Source organism: Motacilla alba, chromosome 1 (assembly GCF_015832195.1).
Source record: "Motacilla alba alba isolate MOTALB_02 chromosome 1, Motacilla_alba_V1.0_pri, whole genome shotgun sequence".
Taxonomy (NCBI): Eukaryota; Metazoa; Chordata; class Aves; order Passeriformes; family Motacillidae; genus Motacilla; species Motacilla alba.
Window position 1 is genome coordinate 12,508,876 of NC_052016.1, and position 21,508 is coordinate 12,530,383.

General features: G+C 41.1%; 2 protein-coding genes across 10 annotated transcripts in view; both read right to left on the minus strand.

Annotated features, from left to right (window-relative positions):
* Window positions 1–20,773, minus strand: part of GABRR3 (gamma-aminobutyric acid type A receptor subunit rho3) — a 56,518-nt gene extending 35,745 nt beyond the window's left edge. The window contains exons 1-3 of one of the 3 annotated variants that reach the window (XM_038146889.1): window positions 19,696–20,773; window positions 12,198–12,410; window positions 7,529–10,456 (exon numbers count right to left, since the gene is read on the minus strand). The gene's annotated coding sequence lies outside the window, so the exon portion shown is untranslated. Of the gene's footprint in view, window positions 1–17; window positions 5,608–7,528; window positions 10,457–12,197; window positions 12,411–19,695 lie in introns of those variants that run through there. The other 2 variants (XM_038146917.1, XM_038146907.1) reach the window with 2 other exon arrangements.
* Window positions 20,774–20,917: 144 nt separating this feature from the next.
* Window positions 20,918–21,508, minus strand: part of DCAF6 (DDB1 and CUL4 associated factor 6) — a 74,523-nt gene continuing 73,932 nt past the window's right edge. For all 7 annotated transcript variants that reach the window (XM_038146815.1, XM_038146824.1, XM_038146807.1 and 4 more), the window contains one exon: window positions 20,918–21,366. In XM_038146815.1, the coding sequence (XP_038002743.1) occupies window positions 21,302–21,366 (65 nt within the window). In that variant the 3' untranslated portion in view covers window positions 20,918–21,301. The remainder of the gene's footprint in view (window positions 21,367–21,508) is intronic.

A 21,508-nucleotide genomic window follows, 5' to 3' on the forward strand; every position in this document is an offset into this window, starting at 1 on the left:
GCGGCCCCGCGGCGCACCTGAGGGAGGACGGTGTGGGGCGAAAGGCCAGCGAGCAGCAAGTATGAGATGATAAAAAGCGAAGGGGACAGCAGCAAGGGGAAAAAGAAAAGTGATTGTAAGGCTGGCCAAATATCCAAGATGATCGTGGAGGTTCCCACTTCACGAGTCCATGTCCAGCAGCCTGCTACTCTTCACAGTAGCTTTCCTGATGTTCCGTACGAGACTGACTTCCAGCCCCTTAGCACAAGAATAAAACAGGCTCTGGTGGCTGTGATCTTAATTCCTTCAGTAATCCTCGCTGTATTTGGTGGTGTGAGAGACCACTGGAAGTCATTTAAAATGGAAATAAAGATAGCAGCTTCGTAAAGTGTGACAAGACGGTAGGGAAGCCATTGGACTTTAGTTGGGCTTATTGGAAATGAGACCACTAGAATAAGGTGAAGGCATTCATTAGTAAGAAGCGAGCACCCACAGACCCTCTCCCCAAATCATTCAGTATTGGGAATAGCCTCTTTATGTACATTAGGAATGTTTCAGTTCAGAGTACCCAGGAGGAGTCTGCTCGGGAATGGTGTTCCTGGCCGCAGCCTGAAGCAGCAGCATCTTCAGGAGCCTGCAGCTGGAGCTCCACAGCCTCCTTGCCCAGTGCACAGATAAACACCTCCCTCTGTGTATTTGTCCGGAACACACTGCTGCCACCACTTCTTATGCCATTCTTTGTGCCTTGTTTTCATCCTTATTTACATGGGGTTGCTTGTATTGCTTGTACTGCTTGTATTGGAGACCTTACGTATTTTAATTATTGACTGCAAGAGGTCCCAGTTTCTCCGAGTCCCTGTAATTCACGTTGCATGTAGGGTGACCGAGGCCCCAGCCCAGATGCTGGGTTGTGCCATCAGGCTCAAACACATCCTCCACAATTGTATAACCTGACCCAGACACGGTGTCCTAGTACCGTATGGCCCCTGCCAGGTTACATAAGGTGGCACACCATCTGCACTGACATCTGTGACCTGATGCAGGTGGCATCACTCTGCAGCACATGTTAAGAAGGGGAGGAGGCTCCCTACAACCCAAGTATTTTTTTTCACTTTTAATCTGATCACTTTAGCACAAGACATCCCTAGCAACTCAGCAATGGCCTTTGTCTGTCACCAATACTGGCAGGAGTGAAATATATGTGGTGGAAATAAACACTACAGATTTGCTGATGTGGAAATAATATGAGGGCAAACATAGTAGGCATTTTGCCCCCAAATTTCAGAGGTTGTCAAGTGTGAAAATTTTTCAGATAAGAAATGCTATTTTGCTTGCCTCCAGCTTTGTTAGTCCTGAGTGGTCGTGTTTAAGATTTTCCACTAGAGTGGAAAAGGAGGAGTAAAAAAACAAGAGTAAACAAAGTTTTGTTTTACAGGGAGTGTGGGTCTGCCAAGTCTTACCTTATAGCCTGCTCCAGACCCACAGTGTTCAGAAAGGAAGGTGGTAAATTTGCTAGGTATTCCAGTGGCTGTCACCATAGTGTGTGGACTTGGAGAATATGAAGAGAAAGAAAAATAAATGCTTGGGAAATGCAGAGGTACTCCAGCTCCCTGAGATGGCAGGAGTGTGATTAATACTGTTCTGATGGAGGAATGTACGTGCAAACCCTGGCTGAGACATTTCCAGAAGTATGAGCTAATGGAGACTTGACCTTGAGTCCTAGAGAAAAATAAGGCTAATTTTAAAAGGCTTTATGCCTCTTTTTGAATAAACACTGAGCTGATTAAAACCTGTAGCAAAGCCCGGGGTTTCAGGGTTTCACAGGCTCAGGGATTTGGCACCTAAGAAACCTCTCCAGTATTTCTGAAGTGGATTTTTTCTTCCTGTAACAAAGGAGCTTCTCTCAGCACACGGAGGACAACGTGCAGCTGTTATCAGTGCCCACCGCTGTGTACCTCACTTGATCAGCCCCAGGCAGCAGGAGATATCTCCCAGCCCCAGGGCAGGCAGTCTCCAACACAGCCGGAGTTAAAATCAGCAGCCTCAATCCACACCCCAGGACTCCCAGCCCCGCCGGCATCTCACAAGCACACTCCTTGCACTGATGGATTACTGCGGGTGTGGGTGCCTCCCACCAGTGGTGACAACGAGGGGGTTTATTCACAGGTGTTTTTAAGAAAAAAAAAAAAATCACACTGAAAATGCGTGTGGTGAGAGCATCCCCATCTGCATCATGCGAGTCTCTCTCCGCTGCACTCCGAGAGCTCTGAGCGAGAGGCAAGAAGCTCAGGGCTCCGGTTTGCAATTTGTGAAATGTCAGGGAAAACAGAAACTGATTCTGATTGTCTCACCAGAAATCTCTTTTCTGCCTTTCACAGTGCTGCTTCTCCCTCTGTTTTTCAGGCTGCAGGATCAAGGTGTTCAGCAGTAGAGAGAAGGGCAGTGTAGAGAGTCCCGCATATCACAATCCAACGCAAGAGAGAGACAGGGTCTGTTATTAAACCCTGGGCAGCCTGCAGGGCTTTCAGCATTGGGTAACGAAAGCTGTTTGAAAAGCCACTTTATTTCCTGCAGAATTAAGTGAAAAATGCATAATTTGTGGTTTTTAGGATATTTGTAGTTGAGAGCATTGGGCAAACCTTCACTGCTTGGTGTCCATAGAGTTTCCAGCCCTTCTGTTGTCAGTTCCCTGATCATGCAGGATCTTAATTCCAGCCTGTATCAAACCAGTGTAAAAAAGACATATATTAACACAAATATTACTAGTACAGAGGGAGTGAGGAAGGCAGCTGTATCACTGCTCCTAAATACTCTTCCTTACTAAACTCTAGATCAGTTATGATTTGACATGAATCCTTATCCATAGGAGGGAAAAAAAAGGGTTTAGGAAGATTGTACATCACCTAAAGTCAGCCTGGAAGTGCAACTATGCAAATTGAAGTAAAAAGCAGTCATGAAGCTTAACATCCACTGGCAATGATTCACACTTCTGTTTACACTTTGAAAATCCTTTTTGCCTTAAATTTTCTCTTGGGGACATGTGTTTTTACAAGACAATTTCTCACTTTCATCTTCTCCTGCCCAGAACAGAGCTACTCAAGTAAAGGCTGTAACTCTCAGCAAACCCTACCAAGTATAGAAGAGGATTAGGTAGGGGTGGTATTATTTGCCTTGTCATCACTGAAAAGAATGCATTTTCATTACACAGGAATATCCTACTTTTTAAAGATCTTACACAAGACAAAGGGATGATTTGTACTATGCAGGTAAGAGAATTCAAATTAAAATAGGCACTAGAGGTCAAGATGCAACAATAGTCATGCTGAAGTAAAAGCTCATGAATCATCTCCAGTGTGTCTTACACAGTGTCAAAAGAAAACTTCTTTCTCTCTCTCTCTCTCTTTTTTTTTTTTTTTAATGAAGACAGAGTAGCTGTTATTCATGTAAAAATTCAAGAGAAGAAACAGGGGATCATCAAAAATCCATTTTGCCCTTTCTGGTGATAGTGGGAGGCTTTAAAACGTCCTAAAAGAGCCAAAATAGTGTTTCTGCTGCTGACTTTCATTTCACAATAGATGTAAAATTCTTCTTTAGCCCAGTGGATTGAGTAACAGACTTGTAAGGAGAAAGGGAAGAGAACAAATGCAAACATACTTTGACTAAATAGGTACATACATGCCCAGTAGATTCAAGTATTTCAAGCCAAACCCATTTCCTATTTTCTTAAGTTTTAGAAAGAAAACACAATAGCTCATGATTTTTATTGGAGTAGAAGGCGGCAAGTGATTTTCTTCATGTCCTCAAAGCCCCCTTGTCTTAAAAGTCTTGATGAAAATTAGTCTTTTGAACCCAGGTAAGTTTCAAAGGACTTTAGTTAAGGACCAGCAGCAGATCAAAAACAGAAAATACAATTTTCATCAAAAGGAAAAGCCTATCTGAAGACTTAACTGGGCTGATGGAAGAGGCTGTTCTCTCAGAAGTATCTGATATTAAAGGGTTTCCACCATAAAATGAGTTGTTAAACAAACACCCATCAAAAAATAACAACATCTTTTCTTAAGGTATTTGGCTGTAGGGATTAAAAAAAAAACAAAAAGGAAATAAAGTGGTGTTCTCCCACAGATATCTGTTCAGCTGTGAAGGCAAATCAGGAGGAATGTATCTCAAAAGCTAAACTTCTGGTGGTTTTTCTGATAAACAGAGGAGTCTGTTTCATTCAGAATTTTTCCTAAATTAAGTCTGGCCTGCAACCAAGACACAATTTCTCCAACAACTTCATGAGATTTCCTGACAGTTAATATCACAGCACACCTAATGAGCATTGAGAAGTCTGGGGCACAGTTCCCTAGAATTCTTCAGACTCCATGGTCTTGCAAACACACCAAAACAACTCTTAAATTCCACTGTGGGCTTTTGGTTCCAGTGGATTTCAGGAGGTGGAAGTGTGGGTGAAAACCCTGGGATGTTTTTGTCGTCACTGCAGGAATCACACTGATTACAAATCAGTTAAAAGACCCATTCTGTTTTTGAATTGGAACGGAATTTTTATGCTGGATGTTGCCTGGATCTACATGTCTTTCCCTGTGGGCTGGGGGTACCGGAGACCGCTTACTTCATCCAGCAGCATCTCCTCCTCCTCAGAACTTTGCAGGAATCTCTGTGACCAGGCTTGCTGGTACAAAGCTGCCATTCAGCTCTTGCTTGAATCTTAGCAGTTCCCTCTCCTAGTCCCATGGAGGAACATTGCCATTCATAAAAAAAAATTGCTATAATCAACCCACCAAGGCTGAGAAAAGCCAGGATGCTTGGACAAAACTCCTGAGAGGGGGACCAACACCACAGAATGGTGGAACAGGGATCACCAGCTCAAATGCAAGGTACAAGAGGATGGAGAATTTGAGTCTGTGTGTGCTTGTACCTGCAATAATTAGACTGAGTGGGGCTAGCAGAGGCAGAATTTGAGAGGGAAAGAAATACTGTAGTCAAAACAGTTGGAATTGGCAGCTATTTTGGACAGATCACTTTTAAGAACACTAGCATTCCCTAGTTTGATGAAAGAAATTTACTTCCTCTTCCTCCCTTCCTTTCTTCTGTGCATTATTGCATCCACTAGCCCTGCCAGCTCCCATGTGAGCGAGCATAGGGGGCTGTTGCTCACTGCTGGCCGTATGCTTCTGTCAGGTGTTTATTTGCACTAAATAAATACATAAAATTGGGCTACCAATTGTTCTCAGCATTTGAAAATCCATGTGAGGTGTGGCTGCTCCCCACTCCTACCTCATTCCTGGAGCTGTGGGCTGCCCTGCAGTCGAGGAGCAGGAGGCTCCCAGGCAGGCAGGGAGAAGGGACAAGACTCACAGGCCAGGCAGGTGTGGGACATGGAGCAGCAGCCTTACGCCCTGAAGGATGACACAACCCCTGGAAGTAACACAACCCCTCAGCAGCTGCAGAAGCACCACTCACTCTAGAGAGGAAGGTGTTCCTTTCAATGATGAAAGCTGGTGAGAGGAAGGAGAAGAACCAAAGCTGCCACTGCCCATCTCTGTTAAACTATCACAGGATTTTTAAACCTCTGCAATTAAGAGCTTATATCATATTAGTACCATTATTCTTAGCCACAATGAGGCAAATGAAGCCTGAAGGTAATGCTTCAATGCTTCAGTTTTATCTCTATCCTTCTTTTTAAATATACTTTTAATGTCCAGGTTACTTACTGGCAAGTTCGGATGTCCGCAGGACCTTAACACAAAGAAATTCTGTGTCACAAGCAAAACAGGTAAAGATGTGCTCCTCAGAGAAAAGCTGATGAAAGGGACAGCTGTAACATAAAAATCTGGAGAGTATCACAGAATAGGATGTTCACTTTGGCATGTATCCTTGGTACAAGCTCTGTTGGTGATAGTGTTTGTTTTTTAAGGTGTGCTTAACTCCTGAAAGGAGTCTTGGTAGCTATTACTTGATCAATGACTGGTCTTATGCCACAGAATCACCATGAAAAGGAGGCAGAATGTATATTCCTTCTGAGAAAAACCACAGATTTTTGTTTTCCTGTATTGTGAAGAGCAGAGGAGGTTCCAGTATCTCACAGTCTGGCCATCCTGGTGTCTCTGCATGAGAGGATTGTTGGTTATTCTTGAAACCCCGTAAAGCAGTTATTTTCTAGTAATTTGTGATCTGGTAGATGTCATTCCCAGCTTTCAGGAGATTCAGTTTTCTACAAAGATGTCAGTTGTGCTAAGAGCTTGGTCTTTTCAACAGCTTAGGGGAAGGTAATCCATTTTGCACTTAAACTGTCCCTCTACCTTTCCATGTCCTAACGTGCCCTCCATAATTTTAAATTGGTTCATTTTCTTTGCTTACAAGTGCTCTACTTCTCTAATCTTGGAAAAATTGCACTTCCTCACGCTCTACCTTTCTGACTTGCAATAAATTAGCTGCTGATTCCATGACAACAAAATTGATCATGTCTCGTCAAGCTGTCTCCATATGTCTCAGGCAAGTTCCTGGGACCTCGTCTTCTCTGACAGCTCATGTCCTGCTTTTCCTGCAGTACCCTCCAACAGTGACTGCTAAGTGAAAGGAGACAGTTCTGGTGCTGCTTTACCCGATTGTTCTGCCACCTTCATGAGCATTTGCTTCCCTGGCTATCAATGATGGCTTTTTATCCTATTCACTTCACAACTTGACAAATTTAAACTTTTGCAGCTTCCTGATTGTTGTTTTTTTTTTCAGTCAGTATCAGTGCTCCTACTTGATTCTCATCACTTATAGCCATTAAGTGTTCCATGACAGAGGCAAGTGTCTGGCTGCAAATCAGCAGTAAGGGTAGAAGAGCAGCCATTCCTTAAATTCAGCTCTTCAGCCAAACCTGTATTTTAAAAGGGTTTTTAAAAGTGTTATTATCATAGCTTGGATGCTCTTACCTAGTAGGATCTAGAAAATACAAAGGTGAGCAGACTACCAAAATTCCTGCTAATTAGCCCAAGCTGCCTGCAGTATGAGTGGAATATGGTCTGAAATAATTTGGCTTTGGGAGGCCTGTAAAACTTAATCTTGAAAAAATTATTAAAACTTTCATTAATTGCCTTGTCACTTTTTGACCTACAGGAATAGAGTTGCTATTTCTGCAGATACCAGGAATCCAGTACTAATGTCAAGTCAATAGCTTGGACTGAAATGAGGGATACTTGAGTGGAGTACAAGGAGAACAAAGTTTGTCTGCATGTAGACCAGAGAACAGTCAGGTTTTCTCAGAGGTAATAGGATCAACTCCTGCAAATTCAGGTGGAAAAAGTCTTTTGATTAGAGTTAGAAAAGGAGCCATGCCCAGCAAGGTTCTGTCTCCTCACCCCCTATGGAGCAATAAATCCTCTAATCCCACAGAAGTAAAAAAACCCCAACTTTACCAGTGGTTTTAGTATGTCCTTTCTTCTGAAAGGACTGTAACTTGTTCAAAATTCTGTTTGCAATCAGCTTAGCAATATTCTGTCTGCTCTACACGCATGGGAATTCTCACCCACAGCCACCCTGCAAATTCCTTGCTACTCACTGTGCAGCTATCAGCTTCTTCATGCTTGAAATAGCTCCCCTGCTCCCAGCTGACATTCCCAGCCCATAGAAATCTCAGTATTCTTGTGCAGCTCCTCGGTTTGGGAAATCTAGAAATAACACGCTGTTTTACTATTATCTTTGCAAGTTGAGTTCTGGAGATAGTAAAACCAAGAGAAAACTCCTGCATGTGCAACACTGAAATTCAACAATACATGACTGAGCTTTTTAGCTAGGCTCGTTTGTCACCACGGAGTTAAGTTCCCAGGATAGTTGGGGACTCACGTAAGAGGAGCCTGGATATTTTGGCCATAGACTTAGAAAGCTGGCTCTAATTTCAACTAAAAATACATTTGCATTCGTTCTGTCTTATTCTTAACCACACAGCTTCCTTCTCACAAAGGCACAGCCCTTGTGCACCCCTTTCTCCCTTGCCCTCCCTTCTCCCAGGGGCTGGGAGACTCTTTCCCAGCTCCCACTCTCAAGCCCCAAATTGCTCCCAGATTTAAGTCCCCAAAGTCATCCAATTGATTTCTCCTTGTTAGGCAAAGCCAGAGAAGATTTCAGAATATGGGGGTTGTATTATATGAAGTACATTGGTGGGTAAGATGTTATATTAAAGTGAAGTCACAGTAATAATTTTATTGCATTTGCACTAAGGTTTACAAATTTTTTGCAATTCTTGTTTAACCAAGATCAGTATCTTTCTCAAAAGTACTTAATTACATGTAATACTAAAGTACATTGTATTGAATCACACTAAATACAATGAAGTAAACCTTGTTTATTACTAAGCTAATCACAAAGTGTTCCTTTTACCCAAATTTAATCTGGACAGAATATTTTCAGATTCACTGTCTCAGAAGCTCAGTATAACACAGAATTTGTCAACTTCTTAACGAACAAGAGTAAAAGGCTAGATAATTGTGAGGTTCTTGGAATTCCTTCATGTTTCACATCTTCTAGGCAGAGATGCTGGTGATCATTTCTTTCCTTTAAAGTAAAAATCAAAACAAACTAAACAACCACCTCACTTTTCCCAGTGTTCGGTTTGGAAGGACTAACATAATTTGAAAAAGCTGCCTTAATGTATTGTTTTGTTCTTTTTTTTTTTAATGCTTTTGCTCTATCAGTAATTAGCAGATCCAAGTAATTTTAACTGGATACATTTTTTTTTTCTATTCTATTTATTTTCTTCTATTGTACAGCCAACCTCATAGTTGGCTGCCAATTCATTAAAAGCTGTTCAGTATCTTTGCAAGCTTCTAACAAGAATATGTTTTCTTCAGTAATTATTCTTGAAGAAGGTAATTTATATTATTAAATGTTTATATTATTATGTTCTTCATGTCTCCTTTCCTGTGGTTTATGAGCTCTTGCTAGCTTCAGTCATCTGGAGAGAAATAAGACAAGTAAGTCTCCAGAAAATAATATTAGGGTTTACAACAAGCCACACAAGGGATAGCATTTTGAAATCAACAATTATAAAAGTTTTATGTTAAAATATTTCTGAAAATTGTTAGTAAAGTCCATTGGGATTTTTTAAGGATTAAAATATTTTTCATGGAGAAATCAATAGTGACACTGAAAGAACTGTGTGTTGCCTCCAGGGACCCATTTTACTGAAAGCAAAGATGGGGAGTGACCAGCTGGCTCAGAATCATTGAACAGGCTTAGAAAATCCTGCTCTTGATGTAGCTGATTTTGGCAGTAGCTTGAAAAGTCTTGGTGTGATCTGGTACCTTTTTTCACTGCCAGCCACGACCACAGCATTTCCATTTCCCAATTTTTTGGCAGCATCTGTAAAACTCTTGATATCTGAGAGTGCAGTTGCTGAAAGCTTGAATCAAATGCTGTAGGCATTGAAGAGTGTCCCAAGAGCACCATGTGTAAAATGCAAAGTCATTATGTGTACGTATCTATAAACCAAACGTGTGCTTCATTTTGCTTTTCTCCTCGGTGTTCATCTGCATCCTTCAGTACATAATTATCATTTTTAAGTGTGCATTTCCTTACCTATCAGGGTGTACCAGCTTTGGCTCTCACAATACATTTCATATTAGGTGTCCTCTCTGTTTGATACATCGTTTTAGGAATACAATTATTTTTTGCTGATATCTCCACCACTTTGATTCATAAAATGAATTAAAACCATTACAACAGGAGGTAATTTATGAAACACTAAATAAAAGGCCCTCCCCCCTCCAAAAGCTGACTAAGACAAGAACAAAAGGAGTAATCATGGGTGATAATTGCATTGTCTCATTCCATTTCCTTCTGAAACCTTATTACAGCTGTCCCAAGAAAACATGCATTATCCAATCCAAGTAATGAAAGAGCAATTCTAAAAGCTAATTGTCTATAAAAATCTAGAGTTGATCCTTTACTCCTTGGAAATAGGAAGCTTATTGCATTGGTGTGCCAATTCTTGATCATCATCACTGGGTATCACATCCAGCCTCAGAGTACCAACTTCTCCCTTTCATAAGGTGTTGAAAGAAAAAAAACCCCATTCAGATGTTGCAGTGAGACCATTCCAGCACAGATGTGATTTTCATTCATCATGGGTCTGTATCTGAGAGAAAAATGCATGCAAGATCCAGTGGCTAAAAACTAAAGAGAAATTCTGTGGCCTGGAGCAGGAGGATTATCCTGGCACTTTCAAGCTTTAAAATCCTTTAAACCACTGCCCAAGTCAGGAAAACACTAACATCTCTTCAAGCATTCATTCCAAGCCACAGGAAACTAGAATGAGAAGAGGAAACAAATCACAAGTGGTTGCATACATGTAGTTTTTTGGTGCCCCACTGACTACATTTCATGGCACGGGAGTTACCTCAGATGGCAGTAGTGGGGTTGCTCCAGAGGGTCTGATCAAAGAGCAGACCTGGAAACTGTCTTCACTCAGCAAGCCTTGGCTTTTCAGCTACTGCAAAGACAGCAAAAGAAAGTGAGAAGAAGCATTGCTGTTCACCAAGGGGGATGAGGATACCAAAGATAAGGGCTGAAATGCTTTCTGACTGAAATGTAACCCTGTGAAAGAAAATGTATCAACTCTGCTTGGGAGTGGATGAGGAAAGTCCTAAGAAAGGAACATGAAACAGTATCTCAAATTATCCATTGTTATTTCCACAGCCTTTGTTGAGGGTTTTGTTGGGTTTTTTTTCTTCAAGAAGAAATCATTAGGAGACTAAATTTGGACACCAATCTGCCTCTTACTGCTGCTTCTGCTACTACCGTGGCCCCAAGCTGATGGTACAACAGCAAGAGGCCGACAGCCAAAATGCATTAGGAACTCAGCTGACATCAACATATCTCTGCTGAATGTCTTGTACCACATTAATGTCTCTGTGCAGATCAGCAGTACAGATATTTAACAGTGACTTTTCTGTGCAGACAATGTTTAACAGGCCAGAAACAATACACAGTACCATAAACATGCATTTTACAGCAGAAATGATCAAGCAGGCAGTACCATAAACATGCATTTTACAGCAGAAATGATCAAGCAGGCTCATCTCATGAACAAGAGGAAAAACAACCCTGAATTCAGCTCTTGTAAATATCCTAGTAGAAAAAGGCCATAATTATTCATCTCTAGAAATAAAAATATGGACTGATAAGTATAATCCCCCCTTTGGATTAAAATTCATGTTTGCTTGGTGCTGAGGTAGAAGACTTTCAATAAATGTAGAAGTGTGTGAGAAAATGGTGTCTAGGAATTTATCTTCCTTGATGATAGATCATTATGTATATGCAAATCATTGTGCAGCAAATAGAAGTTAGAGATGATTAAAAATAAAAATAAACATGCAGTTTCTCAGTGATTTAGTGAAATGCTGTGCTCTGAGTATAAGGGCAAGTGATCCTTTTATGCAAGAGAGTCGCACATCTCCTGCTAGGCCCAAGAGATAAACAAGTCATACTCGCAAAAATGACCAAAAATTGGGGATCCAAACTTGTTTTGATTAGGTGTGGGATTTCTATCCTGTGCCTTTAAAAGCTGGCAGTTTAGCAAAAACATCAAGCTGCATAATTTCCTACTGGCTAGAAAAATACTGCTGATGATCTCTCAAGTGGAACTGAGCAAAAACCCTTATCTCACGCAAACAGTGAGATGTGTATTTTTTGGGATTTTTTTCCCCCGCTGTGTTATATAAGAAGAAATCAGGTGTGTTTTCCATGGAAATACTGCTTCCTCATTTCAACTGCTGGTTTTTTAAGAGCTGCCTTCAATGTATATATTGGTTATAGGATTGAACATTAATCTGTAAAAAAGGCCTAGAATTTGATTACTACACACTCAGTGCAGATTAATGAATCTGCAGATTCAGCTACACAAGTTCCCTGTGCTCATCCTTCAAGCAAGGATATTGATAAATGAAAAAACCTGGCACATTTATCCTGGACTTTTCAGGTTGTACTGCACAAACAGATCAAATGGAGCCCAGAACAAATGGAAGCATCCTAAACGCACCACCCCTTACAGCTTAAACCCACAGCCTTTACAAGCAGTGCATCTCTCAGCTGGCAACTGCATTTTTTTGGCCATAACAAGACCATGTGTTGTTCACAATGGCAGAGCCCAAAGTGATGCACAGTGAATTATGTAGAGAACTAAGAAGCCTCCCTATTCTGCTGCTATTATGGAATCATTTTTGTCCACTCACCTGGAGGAAGAGCTGCTTTAACTCTTCCCTTCTCTGCCTTCTCCTGTGTTTTCTGTGCTTTGTCCATTAGCAAAGGGACCTTCCTGGTTGTGCCACTTTGGAGCTGGCATTCTTAAAACCCCAGTTTGGAGATGAGAAATTTCAGGTAACACTTGGCAAATACAGAGGATGCTGCTGGAAGCTGCTGATACGATTCCACTGTTCATCCATCTACTGCATATAGAATATAAGGAAGAGGAGTCAACTTAAAGGTTTCTGAAGTTCATTATGTTTTTTTCCAAGTAAACAAAGAAGTAATTTTTTCCCTGAAGAGTAAATTAATTTCTTCATACTTTAAATTTTTCAGCAAGTGAATTGAATCTGATGGGTTTTTAATGTTCTTGTAAAGCCAGGAAAATGTATTAGAAATTGCTAACATTTATCATGTTCCTTGGTAGAACAGTTAGATACTTTGGTTAAAAAGAAACCCCACACTGATTGTCTCTCTTGAAATAAATACTTTTAAGTAAATAACTGAGGCTGCTGAACAAATTAAAAATAAACAAAAGATAAATAAAATGATATTTCTGCAAGAAAATAGTGCCCAAATTTAGCCCATGCAATTTTCGTCAGAAAAGAGAGGCTAAAATTATCTCCAGCTAAACCAAAGCTCTCATATAGCTTGTCATTTAGGAACTCTTTCAGTGACATGCAGGCAAAGACTAGAACTGACAATTATTTCAACAGAAAAAAAGAACAACAAAACGGAGGTTAGAGGACGTGTTATTTATTGTGCTTATCTGACAGCCCAAATGCAATGAGATGAGGCAGAAGTGCCCAGGCACTGTTTACAGGAAGAATCATCTCTTGAAATAGATTTTCATTTCTCTTTGCTCTGTCATAATTAGAAATGTCAAATTTCTTTGGGGAGGAAAAAAATAAAAAGGCATGCATGGGAAAAGTTTTTGCTTCCTCTTCTTCCTTAGGAAATGAAAATATGAGTGAGAATTGAAATATCTGTCTGCAATAAATATTTGTTTGTTCAGCCTAAAACGTATTTACGTATTTTTGGAGGTGTGGCGTGCATTGTTCATAACCTAGTTAGTTCATCAAAAGTATATTCAGATATGATTTCTTTACCTTTGAATGATGATGAATCTGTTATCCAATGAACTTAACCTGAGATACCAGCAAATCAGGAAAAGTTTAGGAAATGCTGCATGTAGAAAGCAACAGGGTAGCTGAGAAGGGCAGGGAAAAGTGGCACACACAAGATGCTCATAGATTTTGGATACCAAGGCATACCAAGGCATGTTTCGAAAACAATCTTGGAAAATTAATTTAATATAACAACACATCTATTATAGTGGACTTACCATTGCACACAGGACAAAGGAACCACAATAAATGTGGCTCACAAAATCCCCCAACCCACAGCAGTAATTGTTAAAAACTAAATTGACTTTTGCTACACCTGTGGTGCTGGTTATTTTGGTTGGTTGGCTGGTTTGTTTGTTTTTCTCTTGATTTCTGCTTTTAAATCCAGGACGTTCCCAGATCCTCAGGTCTTGTGCACTCCAGCTGGCTGACAAACCCTTACAAGAAATGTTCTTGTTAAAACATGGTCCTGTACCATGTTGGAACAGGTTGTTTCTTCTCTCCTTGCTTCATTTCAAATTGTTTTGTGAACTGAAAATTCTAAGGACATTCAGTTTTCAAAACATTGCTGTAAGGAAATACACTGCCTGTGTTGTGAGAGGGGTGCAGTGACTCCAACAACATCAATTCCAGCTCGCAGCTGCGTTTGGATCTCAAGTCCTTGGCTCTGGGCATGTGTCAGGCTGCCAAACAGCTCAACTTCCCAGCAAAATGGGAAGCCCTTCCTGTCTCTGCTGGCTGCTCATGAGAAAGGGCTGTGGCTTCATTGAGTCCCTCGCTCAGGGCAATCCACGAGGCTTTCAGGCAGACTTGGATTACATGGGAATTCAGCTAGCTGTGCATGTTTTACAGCTCAGTGAGCAAATGTGGGAACAAATTGATGGTTTAAATTGAATTTTGCTTCTGATGTGCCAAATGGACCACCTGGGTAGATTCCTAAATCTGAATGTCTGCCTGTGGAGTACCACCCTCTGAGGCAGCTGAATCCCATCCATCTGCCACCCTCCAGCCCACAATTTAGCCCAGAAGTTGCATTTTTCTGAAGTGCACCCCCATCCTAGGGGGTTACCATGGCAACTGAGGGACGACTGGCAGATGCCGATCCTGCTGCAACTCCACTTCTGTCAGGAGACAGCTGAATCACTAAAGCTCTATTTTATGGTCTTTATTGTAAGACCTAAGGTGATTAAAGAGCTCAGGTCACACCTGCACAAGCCCACCCCATTCAGAACTGTTATTCCCCTATCAGTGACAAGTAATTCCATTTTTTGCACCAGCATGTTTACTATTCTGAGAAAGCCCATGAAGCGCTCAGCTTTGCCATCACACAGCTCACCAAGCAGTGCAGCAGCAATGCCACTAATGGTTTACCAAGAAACACGTGTGCTCCCTCTCCTCAAGAGGTTAACGTGAAGCCGCCAGTGTGGAGGAACTTAATAGACACTGAGTCACCTCCTATTTTTAAAAGGCTGGTGGAAGGGGACTCACCTCAGAAATGTTAAGGCTCCAAACCCTGCTTTTATTATTAGGCTGATAAGGGATGATAGACAAATTGTTTCCTCATTCATGCTCAATTTCTGAATCTTTTGAAGAGGACTTTTGATGTTGCCTCTCTCTGTAAACTGGGTCTCAACACCATTTTAAAGCTAAGCTGTGTAAAAGCTAAATATGATCACTACTTACATCAGCACTGAGGCAATCGCTGAGCACTGTCAGAGGAGGATGGCAATATTTGACTCAGAGCCTCATGTCTTGATGCTTGAGCATCCCCTGTTTGCTCTTTGGCTGCCAGAAGACTTGGTGATATGGCTCAAAACTGTGGTGGGCACAAATCTGAGGCTCTGTTGCCAGGCAAAAGAGATTCCCAGCCTCAAATTCCCATCTACTCTTTCTTCAGGAATACATCCTGATGGATGTCCCTTATTTTTCAACCTGCACTTTCACTGAGATGTCAGCTATCCTCTCATGGGAAGGGGAAGCCCATTTCTCTTCTGCAGCACAGCAGAGTTTGTTATCCTGCATAGATCTGCAACTTGGAAATACATTTTTAGAGCTGTGTCATGTGGTCACGACCCAGCAACACAGGAGGTCACATCCCTCTGACAGCTTTTAATGCAGGATACCCCCTGCCTTATTGCAGACACGTTGGAGCATTTCCCTGCAGCCCAGCTTCACTTCACTCTTCTCTGTAACATCCCTCTGCTTTTAGACTGTCTTTCAGTGAACCAAAATATCACTGCTGCATTGAAAATTTCCCCCCTTCTTTTTGTCTAACTCAACTTTTCATTTATCCTCCCATTGTTTGCATTCAGCTGTTTTCTGCTTCCCAGGTAATGAATATGCAGAGGGAAGTGGAGACTTTTCTTCTGCTCCTCCTGTCTGCTCTCTGCTTGTCCACTGACAGGCCAAAACTGCATCCTGGGTTCACTCTCTTAAACCTTTGAGTCACTTCTACAAACTGCTTCATTTCTTTTGCCAGAAAACAGAGGGGAAAGACAGCATGAGAAGCAGGATAACAGAAATTAAATCAGTTTCTCATTTCTGTATTTCTTGCCCAGCTCTCCTCTGTAAGAGTATGTAACAGTCCAAATTTAGAGCCTCCAGACTGCAATCAAATCCATTCAGTGCAGCGATGTGGCATTCAAGTGCTGTGAATGAAGCTGAGTATCTGAGCCATCACGTGGATTTTCAGTGTGGTGGGGGAAGTATGTGACTGTCACCCTCGGTGGCACCCATGGCCCCAGAGCAGGCACACACAGCGTGGTTGGGAAGGAGACAGGGGCTGGGAGCTGCTCCTGCCATGGAGAGGGGTTGCTGATGGAGAGGCTGACTGGAACTCTGGGGGTGTGCCAGTCTCCCTGCTCTTGGGTGAGCAAGAGCTCCTGCCACAGACAGAATCCCCTTCTTCAGTGTACTCATTGCACAACCTTTACATGTAATGGTAGCAGGTGCACAGTATAATTATATTTAAAAAGAGAAAGAAATTCACCTGAGAAAAATTGGAAATAATTTTGAAGTAGGTCTTCCATGTCCTTGTGCCTGGAAAGCTGCTGTAGTGCAACCAGCATCCAAGCCAAATGGTTTTGTCACTGTGCCTAACACTATTTTTAAACCTATGTTCATTTAAAGACTTACAGAACTCTTCCTTGCTCTTTCTAATCCTGGGTAAAATAACCACAAATTATTTTAAAGCACAGTATTTCTCCTTTGAATGCTCATGGAATTAGACAGGTAACAGTCCCAAACATTCTCCCATGAACAAAGTGCTGAATGAGCATCCCCAGAGCTGTCTGCCGACAACTGTGACAACATTAAGTCAGCAAGAATTGAACCCCAAGTCACCTTGCAGAACTACTGAATGGTCATCACTCTCTGAGGAACAGAAACCCCATCTTGCAACTTGGCCAGTGTCACATTCAACCCACCATTAAAAGTACCTTGTGTTAATTATCATTCCTTTAGATGACTTAACTGTTTGAGATTTGTTTTAAAGGTATGTGGTTTTTAGTCAAATTTCTTTAGAAGTGAGGTGAGGAAGGAGAAAATCTTGGAAATAGGGTCTGAGCATGGAGTCATCCTGCAGAGGGGAAGGAGAAGAACTGCAGTGCTGTTTGTGAACAGCTGCAGATCCCCTGGGATTTGTTTTCCAATTAGTTACAAAGCTCATTAACAAACTCTATTTAGAGGGTTTTCTATTTAAGTGAGATATTCCTAAATTAGTAGCCATCAGTTCTTATTTGGATAGTGAATCTGTCAAATTCCATGGACTATAATAGTGTATAGTCATCTTCCTGCAAAAAAAAAAAAAAAAAAGGGCAGCACAATATGGTAGAGTCATAATCAGAAAAAAAGGAGCTTGCTTTAAAGAGTAGCAAATAGTTGTTTTTTGAACTTCAGTTTGCTCTGCCAGCAAAGGGAAATTAATCTAGTAATCTAGAGGGGAGCATTGATAGAAAGTTCTTAAAAGGCACTGAGAAGGTAGATGGTGCTTTTTCATCAAAGAGAGCAAAGCAAATGCAAATACTAAAAGGAACATTTAAACCTGAGGAAAATAAATCTCTATTACCTTAAATAACTCATGCTCAGCAGTACAGAATGTCACTGAGAAGACAAACTGGATGCTCACACAGATAAAGGTATTTGTGCACATTATAATTCATGGAAAGAGCTTAAAATTTATTTCACTCCACATTTCAAAGACTAGTTCAATCTCTGTTTAGGCAGGGCAGTGACCTCACAGATGCCTCCTGTGTCATTCCCTGTGCTTCAGCTGAGGCTTTTGGGTTTGGCCTCTTGTTGAGTGTGTGACTGGATCAGGAGGAATATGGGCTGGGATCCAACTGCTGCTAATGGCAGTTTATTTCTTAACACTGTTGCCAGTCTGCCCACAAAACAGGACTATTCCCAAGGATTGTGAGTGATGGCCTGAGCCTGGCTCAGTGGGATCTTCCCATAAAAAAAATGGGTTTCCATAAAAGAAAGGTTCAGCTCTCCCAGGCAGCCCCTCTGAGCGTATTCATCCCCTGCACACAACCACACACACTCAGTGGTTATTTTGTTGGTGCAAGGCCAGTGAAACCCCTATTGAACATATACTTCCAGAATTTCTTCCTCAAAAATGTCATCTGGGATATTCTCAAAGAGCTAAAGGTGTACACCATAGCCTACTGTAACATTCATCTACTGCTTAGGTAAGAAAAATTCAATGAACCTTGTCCTGCCTCCATCAGATGAGGCACAAAGAGCAGAACTCAGAGTGGTTTAAACAAGCTCAGCATCTTTGTCGTTTAAAGGAGATTGTGTCCTACAGACACCATCTGCCCGGGCTTCAAGACACCAAATTATTTACCAGGAATTGTAGCAACATATCAGAGAAGTTGCTTTAGATCTTCACAATGGTGTTAAGAATATCCTTCCTAGAAGTGAGCAGTGACATCTGAACCCTTGCTCTTCCCAGCACACAAGCACTGAAGTGCTGAAGTGCATGTGCAATCCTCACAACAGAAGAAGGTGCTCCCTGTATCCTTATCACCATCCTGTCCATCAAATTTGGGCTGCTATTAGACAATAAACGTTTTGGATATCCCCAAGAGCAGCAGGAATGGGGCACTAGAGGGAGCTCCAGCAGCACCACCCACCTCTGAGCCCCAGCCTGAAACCAGACCCCAAGCAGAGATTTCCTTCTCAAGTCGGGAGGCTTTGGGATGGCTTATTGCTTTGATTAACTTCTCTGCACATTTGAGCAACATTTTTCACTATTCTTTTGCAGCTGCAGACTCTGGAATTGCCAGCATTCCCCATTTCTGCCAACAGCTCCTATTATTGTATGGTTCTAGGAACTCAGATTTAGCCCATTACATAAATGTTAATTAAAAAAAAAAAAAAAAGCCAACCCAAACACTATAGACATCTTCATTTTAGAAAAACTGCTTGAAAAGCTTCAGTGAAATTTGAAAAACCCTCCAGATATTACATTTTTTCCTTTATTGAGATTAAATTCTCCTTTTAATCAGTAAACCCACAGCTGTGCATCAGGAATTAAAGCTAATATTTAGCCTTTGAATAAATAAGAGACATTTTGGGAATAATATGCCTATTGGGGAACTGTGGGGAAAAAAAGACAAGATTATTGCTGTTGGTATGCTCTTTGCTGGCAATTGCTTTAACTAAAGCAAAAGTGGCAGAAGCAGCTTTTTTATTTTTAGAAAGACATCCACAATGGTTTATTAAACATCTCTGGGGAAAACAAAAGTTATCTATCCTCTCCATATATTTACTTGAGGAAGAATTTATTTTCAAGGCAGAAAACTAATAATTTCTAAATGAGAAGAGTCAGGCTTCTGTATAAACAACAGGGCTAATTTTAGAAGAAATTACCTCAAAAATCAGCTACAGAGAACCCAACTGCATCAAACATTGTGTTACTCTATTTCATTCACAAAATTGCTCAGGGGCCCCAGCAGTGGAGCAGACAATCTTGTTTTATCTATACACTTAACACCTTAGATATTTCCTGTATAGTTCTTTTAAATCTAATGAGAGCAGAAGCCCTGTTATAAAAATTCAAGCTTAATTTACATGTGATAGAAAAACATTGCTCAGCGCAGTGCTATGAGCAGCAAGGTTTGACTAGTGCTAAACCCCTGTGTTCCCCCTTTCCAAACAGATCCACCACAAAGCCATAAAACATTCTTTCATTTCTTACTGATATAAACATGCTTGACTAAAATGTTATTTCATGAGAAAAAACTACAGTTATGCTCCCTTCTCCCACAGAAGGGCCACTTACTCCACCAGAAAAGACAGATATCCATATTAGCTGTTCCTCCCACTCCATTTCCTTAACAAACAAGCATCTTACCTTGACTTTTTCTCCTCTCCCTTGCTGATGTTAGGTAAACATCAACACTTAGCAGATCTCCTTCCTCTCTCTGTTGCACTGACCTCCTCGAGATGTGAAGTTTCCTAGGTTTGACAGCACTTCAGTGTTTGAGGTGTCCATTCTTCTCAGCACCCTCTGCATCCAAAAACCTCTTTCCTCAACAGTTATTTTTTCCTTTGCCAAATTCTCTTCACTGCATCACTTTCAATGATTTCTTAACTGCTCCTTTAAAACAAACAAGGAAACCACCCAGGCACCCTTATCCATCTCCTCACACTTTTCCTCTCCCCTTATGTTATTTTTCCCTTGCCCAAGGGAATATGTTCACTGTTACTGCCAGCTGAGTTCCATATAATTCCCACTTCTCCTCCCTCACAAATTTCTCTTTATCTCTTTCAGTTCTAGTTTTCCCTTTATATCCCTTCCCTGTGTCCCTTCAGCCTGCCTGCCCTGTGAATCAGGACATCAGAATGTTGTGCTAATGTTATTTTTATTTAGTGTGGGGAATTCCTTTTGTTGATGTCAGCAAAGTTTGTGCAGCTCGTGTGATGAATGTGTATTTTAATGTCAGCAAGGTAATGAAGCCTCCAGTACTCTCATCCCCCTGATTTAGAATTCTTCCCAGCGTTCTCTATTCCCCAATGGAGCCTCTCAGCATCTGCCATCCTTGGCAAGAACTGCCATTGAGCAAACAGCTCTTTCCACAGCTCCACCTTCCTTCCTTCCTTCACTTTCTCTTCCCCATTGCCATCCAGAAATCTGTAGAGGAAGGGCAAAGCCCATAAAACAGACTGAACAGCCTTCCCAAATAATTACTCCTAGGAAGCAATGCACAGGAATTTTTAAATTCATGTTCCCTGAATCCAGTGGAAATTAAGATGTACCTGCTGCTGTTGCAAAGGCAGCCTCACAGATCTATCAGTGAAATGCAACTATTTCACCAGCATTACAGACCCAAGCACAGAGAATGGGAAGTGACATTATACAACTGAGGGAGAGATAATTTTTGCCTACATAAGTGTGGGAAATGCAAGAATCAAGAGACAAATGGTCTTAAAAGTTCCCAGTGCTCACTGCAAGAAATAATTGTGTTTGCACTTCACAAACAATGTAAGAAAGAATGCAAATACTGCAAAGGCAGCAATGGGGCTGTAGTTACAAGGTGATAAACCAATTGCTGCACAAAGAAAAACCAGAAAGCTACTTTAAACAACCAAATCTTTTAATTAGAAAGCAACAAACATGCAAACAGCAGGTATAGAAATTTATTTGAACCAACGTTTTTACTATCATGAAAGTTACTTTAAAACATTGATCCAAGCTCTCACATTTGCTGTTTAAGGAAAATATTGCACTTGGCATCTTCTAGCACCCCTCATACATGGCAAAAACATTTTAAAAACATTTTTGTTTATTTTAACTTGCACACTCTCCCCAAGTCATGCACACAGTCATTCAAAAAAACAAAAGGTTAGGTTATCCAAAAGCAATACCTCAGAATTGCACTAAAGCTCTGTAAGGAAAAATATAATTAATGTCTTATACAAATTTCATTGACTTCCAGGTGCTCACACACAACTGTTGGTTACTCTTCATCTTCATTTTCATTCTCCTGGCCAGATCCTTCTGACCTGTCACCTTCCAATCGGTCTGAAAAACACAGATTTAGTAAAAAGAACTTGCAAAATTTTCTTTCTCTGGTAAATATGTATTATGTGCTGTCTCCCTGGACTGTTACACAATGGGATATGGCTGTGGGTTTTAGGGTAGAAGAAAGTCTGTGTGGACTTAC